Raw genomic sequence first — 12,017 nt, 5'->3', positions numbered from 1 at the left:
CCCATGGAGCTCTGCCCGGTTTGAAAGGCAAAGGAAGCCCGTATGTGGAAAGACGTCCCCTCCAAGATGTAGATTGTAACTCTTGTATTATAGAAGAGAAACACACATTTCAGGACCGCTGACTTGTATCATCACAACGGACATGTCTTGCAATTTTCAGCCTCCTTTTATATTTAACAGAGGGGGGACAATACCTGACAGTAATATTCTCAGATGTCAGGATGTGCCTGCTGTTAATGGTAAATATAATCATAGAAGGCTGAAAATCACAGGACATGTCTGTTCTGATTATACAAGTCAGCTCAAGCATGTGGGGGCCTCTTTCATATTTAATAGAGGGGGGGGCGCACAGTTTTTGCATAGATAAGCTTTACTTTTAGTACAGTTCCCTATCAGAAAGGGCTGCCTGTTTGGGAAGTACTGTGCATACAAGTATCAGGGCACTGTCTATTTTGATGTGAACACTGATGGTAAGAAGGCAAACCATCACCTATTCGTGGTCAAGTAGTGTTGTAAGATCACTGGTGTTACTTTTACAACCTACAGCATCTGTATTTAGAGAGGGTCACCTCTAAAGCTCAGTCTGTTGTCTCAGACTCTCAGCATCCCCTCCATGTTGAGTTTCAGATGCTTCCATCAGTGTTACCGATCGTCCTTTGTCCCATCTGCTATCGCTTATCTTAACCAGCAGTGACCGTAATTGTCCATGATTTACCCCTGACAGTGTGTGATACTGGATACTGTGTGTTAAAAATTGTATGTATTGTCTGTTTTGTTGTACTCATGACTACTGTCTGCATCTCAAATTGCACAGAAAACATTTATTTTTAAAAATCTGGTTTTCCTAAGTTATTTTTTTAGTTTTAACACGTATATATTTATTGCAGAACACGGGCACATTTATTTAAAGAATATCTAAAAATAAGAAAATCACACTCTCAACTCACACTCTTGTATTATATAACCTGGAGTTTCCACTCCACTGCCACTACAAAGCGCCCAAAATTGGCAGTATCTTTTGCAGATTTTGGTCCTTGTGAAGACTTTTATCGGAGTAGAAATACAAGAGCAAACACACACACACACACACACACACACACACACACACACAGTTGAGCTGCAGGGTTGCAGGATTGATCGCAGCCTCTGACTAATGTCTCTCAGAGTGAGCCTGTGCTGTCGACATCAGGTCTGTTAGGGGAAGATTGATTTCACAGTGCAGGACAGAGGAAATGTCGTGGACCTCTGTGTGTGTGTGTGTGTGTGTGTGTGTGTGTGTGTGTGTGTGTGTGTGTGTGTGTGTGTGCGTGCTGATATTTATGTTTGTTTTCCCTTCCACTGTTTTGAATCTCACTTTTGGGCCTAATTTGTCCAATTATTTCTGTTAATTTCTAAATTGCTGATATCGTGAAAATTATATAATTTCTTTTGTTGTGTGTTTTTTCATTTTGACATTTTCGGTTCTCTGATCATTGGGACACATTTTATGACCTTCCGGCGAAAAAACAAATATGAAAAAACCTCATGTGCTGATCACAGCTTCTTGCTTAATGTCAAAACAGTTTATATTCTAGATGACTTTAACAAAACCTACCATAGTGTTTATATTTACCCAGCCTACAGCTTGAGAGTGCATGAATACCTGTGTTTCTTTGCAACTTATGTCTACCTTCTCTGCTCTTGTGCAGGTCCTGGAGCTGCAGAATCCTCCCAGAGCCGCCAACGTGGTGCGGGACTGCGTCAAGGCCTGCCTGAACTCCACCTACGAGTACATCTTCAACAACTGTCTCGAGCTCTTCAACCGCCAGTTCCAGCCCGCTGTACCACCAGTGAGTTGCTCAGCATCGACATGTTTTGAGCCTCTACAGTAGATGCTCTGAGGAAATGGGCCATCCCAAATCTGATGCATGGGAATTTAATAATGTAATATTAGCTGATTCCCATTTGACAGTTTACCTTTTTGCTGGTCAGAGGTTGGAGACTGCTACAGAACAGCCTTATAGGAATACTAAAGGTGTTGTGGTGACAGTCTCTCCATAACGTCTTGCACTGAGAGCCGTGGCTTGATTCTGCCTCAACAGTGGTATTGTAAATATTGCAATGAGGCTGTCGTCAACTTCAGTAACGTGTGTGTGAAAATCATCAATTTTTAAATCCAGTGCCAACACTTTCATACACTATACTCTGTACTGTAGTGTACTCTGTCACACCTTTTCCGCAGTTGGATATTCAACTCTGCTTATCTACAGGTTTGCAAACTATAAGCTTCATTTTAGAGTACATAAATCCAGTAACAACAGCATCTGTATCTCACCCCATGTTCACTGAATTTGTGAAGAAAACGCTGTTTTTCTCGCATGTGTCCAGTGAACAAAATAGAGAAAATTCTTAATGAATTTAAAGTGCAGTTCAGACCAAAGATTTACAATGAGATGAGTTGAAACAGGCAACTACTTCCAATGCACCGTTCTGCAACGTTCTAAAAACCTGTTGGTTCACACCAGTGCAACTAGATGAGACGGTGTATCATCTCTATGCAACAACTTTCTGTACTTCCATTCTGATTTGCAGCTTTTCAGGCTTATTTTGTGGCTGAATATAAATTGTAGCTTCTTAAAATATGAGTTTAGTGATAGTGAGATACTGGCTACAGCTGCATTTGTAGTGGTGATGAAACAGCGAAAAACTGAAGCAAAATGAGCATCAGAAGGACTGTATTCATAATCAATACGCCACAATAACATAAATAACCAGTCAATGAGAATGTATGTGTGTGTGGGCGGGGCATAAGCACCTACAGCAAACAGCAGCGACCCAGTGAGTCAAGCCCAGACCGGCCAGTTCACACCGCTATAACTTTTCTCTGCAACTTTCTGAAACGGTTTCGTCTCGACGTGAATCTTTGGTCTGAACTAGACCAAGAAATCGTAGGTGACCGCATTTAACAACAGCTAAACTGTATCAAAACACCCATTCACAAGCATTCACACTACTCATGCAGTATAATACAGGTCTCATTTGCCCAGTCGTATGCTACTATTTCGGATTCATTTAAGTCACACAATAACACAAACAAACTATACATAGAGAAAGTGGTAAATCAGCAGCTCCTATGTTCAGCAAGGCAAAATTACTGTTTTTGTCAATGGAGTCTGGCTTTGAGGAGACCATAGTTCCAGACAGGTCTGTCTGTTTGGGAAGTACTGTGCATACGACTGGATAAATGACACTTGGATCATACTGCACGAGTTGTGTGAGAGTTTGTGAATAGATGTTTTGATATAATTTTGCTGTTGTTAAACGCGGACACCTATGACTTCAATTCATCAAACGTTTTTTCTGTTTTCCGCTTCTTCATTAAACCAGGAGGTCTTTGAGAAAAACAGAGTTTTCTTCATGGATTCGATAAACCACAGGGCAAATCAATTATGTACAAATGGTCGTTTGCGGGATGAAGTATTCTTTTAATCTCAGTCCATACAGCATATGCCGGCTTTGCCTTAATTGATGCACTTATTAACTGAGGCTCCATCAGCCGAAGAATTTTCTCCAGAACAGTGAAGATTTTTCACCGTGCTCGGAAAGATTCATATCTTACTTAATGTGTCTGAACTCATTTAACCAGCCTGTGTTTAGTATAAATTAACAATACTTTGCATGGTAATCAAGAAAAGGCTCCTTTTTTTTTAGCTCCATGGAATGTGCAGAACTTTGTCACACAAACATGGAGCCAGAAACAAATCAGTGTAGTGAAGAAATAATATTGTAATTATTGTCATAAATTATTCACTGCAGATGATTTATTGAAAATACAGCTTCTGAGCACTAAAACTTGTTTTAGTTCTGCATGCCGCTTGTTTCACAACAGCATGCGTTCATTTTGCAAATACTGGACATTCAGCTTCTCCTAGGTGTGAAGAACTTAAACGCATCACAAACACATCTCCTGTCTTTTTCTGTCTTCCAGCCTCAGCCAGAGAATAAGAAGAAGAAGAAGAAAAAAGAAAAAGCAGAAGGAGAGGAAGGGGAGGAGGATGATGAGGAGGAGGAAGAGGAAGAAGAAGAAGAGGAAGAGGAGAAGAAAGAGGAGAGCCAGCAGGAGGAGCAGGGCCCGAGCATCCAGAATCTGGACTTTTGGCCTAAACTCATCACTCTCATCGTCTCCATTATTGAGGAGGACAAGAACTCCTACACACCCATCATTAACCAGTCAGTGCTCCCTTTTATTGCCTGTTATTTGGCATATTGTAGCTCTGAGATGAGCAGAGTTGACAGTCAAAATTTGCGTTTATTTCCATTATGTCATAGTTTATAACTGGGGAAATTAATGGAATGACGTGCAGCTATTGCATTGTCTCGAGTTATTGCTCACAGCATGTTGAATTTGCTGTAAATTACAGCAGCTTGTTGAGAGAAATTGCTCACAGCAGTCTCCTGTTGCCACATACAAGAAGTACACGTTGGATTATTTAATGTGTACTGCGATAAATCAGTAATCACAGGTTTAATCATTTGCACCTACAAAATAAAAGTTTTCCCAGTCGACCAATTGTCTTCGTTTAGGGCCATTAGTTGACGAGAAGCCTGTATGGTTATGACATTAATGTAAATACTGAATTATAAATTTTGGGCGGAGCAACACAATGTACAAGGTGTGAGAAAGAATAGTATCAGTAACATTGTTAACACTGTGCTACATTACAGAGAAATACAAAACCGTACTAATGAACCTTCATTAATATAGGCCTATATTTTATCTCCAAGTGCACGTCACACACTGAGCGAGCCGCCTGTTAATGACGCTGTGGGCTAATGGGCATGTAGCTACTTCCATGTTTCAGATGATACGTCATGTTTGTAGTCGACCAATGAAGATGAGTTTATATATCACCTTGGGTTCGTCCTTCACCTTCTCAAAATGATCCCACACTTTGGATTTCCTGCCCGACATGTTATTAACTAGCCTGTGGAATAACCGCAGGTACCAGCCCTGGAAATCTGAGTCTGAGCTTCAGCCTATTTACCTGAAATCCTGAGTGCAGAGCTGATCTTCTTCCAGGAGCTGTTTTTAAGTGTGTCGTGCCAGCCCTATCGTCTGTGGGACAGATGTAAAGATCTGGGTAGCCCTGCACTAGCATGATCAACTTTTCTGGATTTATCAGACTGAATATTTACAGAAGGGAAAGATATCTGTTGGCTGTGATTGGTTTGTAACTTGACTCCTGTCTGACTGCTGAGCGTGGCCTCTTCCTGTGTCTGTCCTTTCAAATTAAATTCCCACATGGTCCAGTCATAAGCAACTAAGCGACCAATGAAATAATGCTGACTATCAAACTTTATGGTCGACTAACGTTTGGTCGACTATTAGGAGGCAGCCCTGATGTGGGCAGTGGTTTCTGCAGTTTATTTGGATGATTTAAATTCAAACTTAAATCAAAAAATTTTTGAAATTGTTGCTGTTTTCAAAACTTTTAAACATGTTATTTGGATTTTTCATTCATTCATTCATTCATCTTCTAACCGCTTCATCCCCTTGAGGGTCGCGGGGGGGCTGGAGCCTATCCCAGCTGACATCGGGCGAGAGGCAGGGTACACCCTGGACAGGTCGCCAGACTATCGCAGGGCTGACACATAGAGACAGACAACCATTCACGCTCACATTCACACTTATTGACAATCTAGAGTTACCAATTAACCTAGTCCCCAATCTGCATGTCTTTGGACTGTGGGAGGAAGCCAGAGTGCCCGGAGAGAACCCACGCTGACACGGGGAGAACATGCAAACTCCACACAGAAGGGCTCCCACACCCGGGATCGAACTGGCAGCCCTCGTACTGCCCTTATTTGGATTTTTATGACAGAAAATAAATTTGCCAGCAGCACTTTATTTAAATTTGCTCCTGCAAGCTGTTTCTTTTTAATGAGTAAGTGCAAGTAAAGTAAGCTGATAAAATATTAGCCCGCAAAATATCAATCTCAGTTTGAGTCTCTTAGTTTGAAGCTGTAAAGGTTTGAGACAACCCCAAGCTACTGTGTGTGCTTGTGTGTCTTCTGATTGATTGCAAGCTTGTATATATATATCCAGGTTGCTCTCACCAGCAGACTAACTAATAGTTTGTCTGACCTCTTTCTCCATTTCAGGTTTCCTCAGGAACTCGATGTGGGTAAAGTCAGCGCGGAGGTCATTTGGAGGCTTTTTGCTCAGGACATGAAATATGCTCTGGAGGGTAAGACTGTGTGTGTCCTTATACAGCATGTGTGTGCTCATGTGTGTGTGTGTAAGAGAAGAAGTAACAACTTGCCGCCATTTCTTCCCCTCTACATTCACACTTTCTTTTTCTCACTCCATCAACTTCTCTTTGGCGTCATCTCTTCCAGTTCTGCATAAAGTCAATCACTACCGCTGGAACAACGGTGAGGTTATAGACAAACATGATGTAGCTGATGAAAGACACAGTCAGAAGTCAAAGCTATTTGCTGCCTTTAAATGGAACTCATTCACTTGAGGTCATGGGAAGTTGTGTACACGTTATGTTTGGCATTCAGGTTGTTACGTCAACAGAACAACACGGCATTGTGGACATCTGTTGGTGTCTGGAATCCACCAAAGCTAACAGTTTAGCAAGGTAGCGAGCAGATCGCACATGGGAGAATTTTACATCAATGCTTACCTTTCCATGCCTCAGCGAAAAGACAAAAGACAGTTGCAGGAAAAAAAGTCTCTTCAGCCAAAAAACACACTGCAGACAGCCTCAAACACATTCTCACTCTGACCTCATCACATAACAACATTTGGTCAAGGACTTTCTCTGTCCAGATTCGACGTGAAAGGTACCCTGTACGTTCTCAAAAATACACTTTCGTTTTCACAGGAAATTTACAGTTTCTTTCAAAATAAATGTCAGTACAACACCGCAAATTGACTTTTTTTTTTCCTTCAACAACAGATGCACATGATTAAGTTTATCCAACAAAACACATGGTTGGGTTTAGGAAAAAAGAACAGGGTTTGGCTTCATGATTTTACGGAACGCGAACATCCCTCTCCCAGGTAAAAGTCGGTGTTTGTTGGACCCATCCTCAAACCCTCCCACCCACCCCACTCGGACTTTCACTGCCGTAACTTTTGTTCTTGTCCTGCTGCATCTCCTCCTGACGGTGTCGGGCACTTTGAAACTATAGTCCCTTTTACACTGCCAGGTTTTCAGCAAATGTTGGGCCGTTTTGCCGGCAAGCTGCAAGCGTTTAGACACACAGAGCCGGATTGGCGAGTTGATCCGAGGTGCCCAATTTTCCGTCTTGTAGGGTTGACATTTTGGCGGAACCTTTTTGGTATAAAAAAAAAAAAAAAGAGGCACCCTTCCCCTGCGGGAGGAGCGGTTGATGACGCCGCACAGGCGACCCACTGGCGGTGGACTAAGAGGAAACAGCTGATAGCAGGAATGAGCAGCTAGTAGCAAGAGGGAAACGCAAGCCTGACAGACACTGTGAAGATGAGCAACTGGGGAGACAAGGAATTGCGCACCCTCCTTGCCCTCACAAATGAAGAGGCCATTAACCGCCAAATGACCGGAACGGTGAAGGACGGGCCAACTTATGAGAGAATCGCCGAAGGACTGTTTACGTCACATGCTGAGCTACACGTTTTGTTACTTGCTCACGCCCCCCATCGCCCCGAACAGGCACATTCTGTATGAACAAAAGTAGGTAGGCGGCATTTTGCCACACTCCCCGATTTTGTTTTTATACTGCCAATGCTGAACAAAGACTGATTGGGCTTTCCTGTAAATTTGCACAATTCCTATTTAAAAAGGGCTTATAATGGTGACCAGCCACGTATCATGGCGATGTTTCTAATGCTGCAGTTTTCAAAATCCTGAAAACAGCCAAGAGCAGGCAGGCTCCAGCCCCCCTGTGACCCTGTGTGAGGATAAGCAGTTATGGATAATGAATCAATGAATCAATGAATCAGTGTTTACAGATCAATCTCAGAACTGAGCTAGGATATAGGAGTAGGAGATTGAACACAGCTACCTAAATGATGGTTCCCCTTTGCAATATTGACACATTTTACTTGGATAATACTCACATTACCAAAAAGGTACATTATCTGTACCACCTCCTCGTTTCACCCAAGTATTTGGCTCACCCCTTCCTCCATGCTCATGAATACTACAACAGGGAGGCGTTCATGGACTCTTGTCACAAACATGGAAAACATGATCCCATTTGAAGGCAGCAACTGTCTAACATTGTCTGACCTGGACAGTGGTCATAATTTTGCAGCAAGTGTCAATGGAAAGCAGAATCTCTTATATTGTATGTCATCAAAAAACTAAAATGATTTTTAGAATGCTATTAAAAATATTTAGAAAAAGAATACAAATGTTCTCACTTACAGTCGCTGTGATTCCACGTCCTGTGAGTCATAATGGAAGCAGATACAACAGTTTCTAACAGTGTGAGAAACAGATAGTGTTGTGTCTATAACAAGATTGATTCCTCCTCGAGCTCTCCACATTATACTGTAAGATATACTTTCGAGATAACTGCACAGACAGCTGTTTCAACTTAGTGAGCCATTTGAAACCTGCTTAGCCAGTCAATATTCTGACTTCTCACTGTGTCTCATATTAGACTTGCACAAGTTGTAGAAACTATCCTGAAACATTGTTTGGCACTCTGAGGCCTGTGAGACTGAGTTTTGTAGCTGAGTCAGCACTCTGTCAACAAGTTTTTTTTCCAAGATGTTTTCTGACTGATTTGATCGCTGACAAGTCCTTCAGGAGACCCTTTTTTAGACTTTTTTTTCCCCCTGTGTCTAGACAACCCTCCAACTCCACTAGTACTGTGTTTTAATATAATGTTTTTCCACTCTCATCTCTGTCATTTCTTTATCAAACTTGCTCCTCTCTTTTCCTTGAACTCTCATTGGTTTGTTTTGTAATTCTGTTGCCATCTCAGCTCCCTCCACATTTCGCATCCGCAAAGTTGATTTCGAAGCTGGTAAGATGCGTGTGTATGTGTGTATGTGTGTATGTGTATTTGTTATTAGTCATCTTTAGCAGAGATTCCCAACCTGTTTTGCATCTTGGACCATTTTTTATATCAACAACGAGAGTCAGTGTGATTCCCAAACATAATTTTTCTCCACAGCCCATCAGTGGCCAGCAAACTGAAAAACAGAGTTATAACACAAGGTCTTCCTTGAGTCCTTTTTTGGGGGGTTAAATACCTGTTCACAAATCATGTAACTTTTGGTTTTGGCATGTTCTGTTTCTTTACTTATCTCACCTCTATTGCATGCCCCAGGGATGAGTCCTAAAACATGGAAATGAGTCAGCATTTTAGCGCTCACGATTCCCTTGTCTCAAAGTCAGTGGGTTTTTGAATAGGAATTTGGTTAGATACCTGAAATAAGGTCTGTGGTTAACACAAGCTTTAGAGACATAAAACACGTCAGTAAATACCCCACTCATGAATTTTGAAGCTCTTTTGTGTCTTAAAAGGTTGTTGCTAACAAGAGCCAAATGAGAATACAGGACATCATCATGCCGAGCACCGCTTTACAGCCACGCTGTGGCGGCCTCGTTAAGTCATGCGACCGTGGTGTAGTTCCTTTATGGTCTAATGTTAGCTTTTTACCTCTGGCACTTGCATTTAGGCTTCAAAAATCATAAAAGTGGCGTTCATTTGTGAAGATTATCTTACTGAGCAAAATAAGTATCATAAACGTTTGTTTGCCCTACAGCTTATTTTTTTGCCATTATCCAAAATCCAACTGAAAAATCCTGTTGGCTTATTGATGAGGGAACTTCCATGTTAGCCTACAGAAAAACATCATCCGTGGAGCACTCTGTCAGAGAGACAAGAGTGTGCAAAATGTGCGAGCAAGGAAACTAAACTAAAAAATACTGTCTTTATGTAATTGTAGCTGCTTACAAAATATATTTTAAAAAGCACAAAAGGCAGGTTTTATGTACTGCTCAGTGCTGAAAGGTGCCGATAGCAGATTGGTTACCTTGCTTACTGATGACCCACTTTACTTGAGAATCAGTATGTTGATGTTTATGGCGTGAAGTTCAAAGTAATTAGCGCAAAAAGTGTCCCCTAAAGCTGCGGTAGGCCGAAATCTGTAGAAGGCAAAAAAAGGTAGCCAAGCATTCCCCATACATTGACTTATTTAATCCTAAACCACTGAAGAGTTGCGCGTAGCACATTCAGCCATTCCTTTCCCTTACTCTCTCTGTTTATCAGACCACAAATGAGGCCCCGTTTATATGACAATGATTTCAACAGAAAACTGTAAACTTTAGTTGCATTTTGGCCGATCGTTTACACGACGGCAGCGTTTTGGGTGCCTGAAAACGCAACGTTTTGAAAACAGGTTCCAGAGTGCAACTTTTTGGAAATGGCAGCATCTCCGTTGTCATGTAAACTTGCAATATGCAGTTCCTCTGAAAACGGAGACTTTTCGCACATGTGCATTACGGTTCCAGTCACTAGGCATGCCGACCGTCACAACAACAATGCCGAGCTCTGTTTGTGCTGCTCACCCTGTTGATTTGAAGTGAAGTGTAGATCTGTTACTGTAGCAACTCCACCTCGTCGTCCATCCAGACAAAGTTATCTGTGCATGCTTTCGCCATTGTGTCTTCTTTGTTTTGGTTTGTAATCACCGTGTTGTAGAGGAAGGCGCTTCAGCGCAGGCACGTGGCGTCATGCCGTGGTGTTGCTTTGCAAATTTACACTGCCACCCGTTGGCCTGGCGTGCATACTACAGCGTTTCCAGTAGATTTTGTGGTTCCGTGTGAATGGAGATCATTTCAATAACGTCGTCATATAAACGCAGAAGTTTTTTAAAACGCAAAGGACAGACTTTTCCGTTTTTAGAGAAACCGTTGAGACAAGAATTAGCTAGCTAGTCACCCCACGGCCCTTTGTGGACAGCTTCAGTAGCAGGAGAGTGGGCAACAGCTACAGATATGGACCTCTGGTCAGCAGTGTTAGTGGCTGAAATTAGACCAGCACAGTCCGTATTTGTAGAACAACCAATAGGATTTCCCGCTATCTGAAATGACCTGTGATTGGCCAAAACCTCCCGTCATGGACTAGATTTTCTAAAGCCTGAAAACAGCCAAGAGGAGGTACAGAGGTGTAGTCTTCTCTCAGAGCACTTGAACTACAGTATGTTCAAAGTTTATCATTTTTACCCAATGAAGCCAAGATAAAAATACCTACTCAGCGCTACGGGACATTATTATTAAGGATTTGTATTTCGCTTTTGCTTGCATATGTTTCCTCACAGTCTGTAAGCAAATGAAAGGGTTGGGAACCTCTGATCTGTAGGAAAGGAAATGCCACCTTTGCAGTATTCAACATTGTTTATATTTGTTTTTAGACATCCTTAGACATGTAGAAATAGACATTAGCCTCCTTACTGTATAGGTTACACATTTGTTGACATCTTTTCTCTCTTACTGCCATTCCCTTACAAAGGATCACTCTAGAACTACAGAGATATTTTGATGAAAGTACTGTAGTACCTCGATGCACTGTGGCACCGACTCCTCCACTTCATACTACTGTTTGTTTGTAATGCTGGAGCTGTTCCATAACTGGAGCCCGAAATGAAATCAGTGTGGAGACTTGGACTCCAGGATTGGTCACCTCGCTCTCATTCCTCCATTCATTTGTTTGTTTGTTGGTTCATGTGACACAAACAACACTGATTGGATTTTGATGAAAGCTGCAGTGAAGAATTTCACCACTGTGTCGAAGCATTTCTGAAGTTACAACTGGCCCAAATCACCGTGTGACTGTACTGCAGGATTATTTGTCCGACTCTGACAAGTTATTTTTTTATGTTGTTGTTCCCTGTGATGAATTCAAGGGGACAGACTACGGATGGAGCTCTCTTTGTTCAATGTTTCTTTGTTCATCCATCTGTTACCCTTGATATATTTCGTAATACTACCAAGAAAATAATTATAATATAGTGTATCTCAGACCTGTGG

General features: G+C 41.8%; 1 protein-coding gene across 1 annotated transcript in view; it reads left to right on the top strand.

Moving 5' to 3' along the window:
- The window catches only part of LOC125890162 (protein unc-13 homolog B-like), a 309,728-nt gene that overhangs the window by 238,204 nt on the left and 59,507 nt on the right, over positions 1-12,017 (top strand). The window contains exons 24-26 of the mRNA XM_049578657.1: positions 1,689-1,829; positions 3,968-4,209; positions 6,142-6,227. Coding sequence (XP_049434614.1) covers positions 1,689-1,829; positions 3,968-4,209; positions 6,142-6,227 — 469 coding nt within the window. The remainder of the gene's footprint in view (positions 1-1,688; positions 1,830-3,967; positions 4,210-6,141; positions 6,228-12,017) is intronic.

Source organism: Epinephelus fuscoguttatus, linkage group LG6 (assembly GCF_011397635.1).
Source record: "Epinephelus fuscoguttatus linkage group LG6, E.fuscoguttatus.final_Chr_v1".
NCBI lineage: Eukaryota > Metazoa > Chordata > Actinopteri > Perciformes > Serranidae > Epinephelus > Epinephelus fuscoguttatus.
The sequence above is the reverse complement of the archived record's forward strand: the minus strand, read 5'-3'. Positions and strand labels throughout refer to the sequence as shown.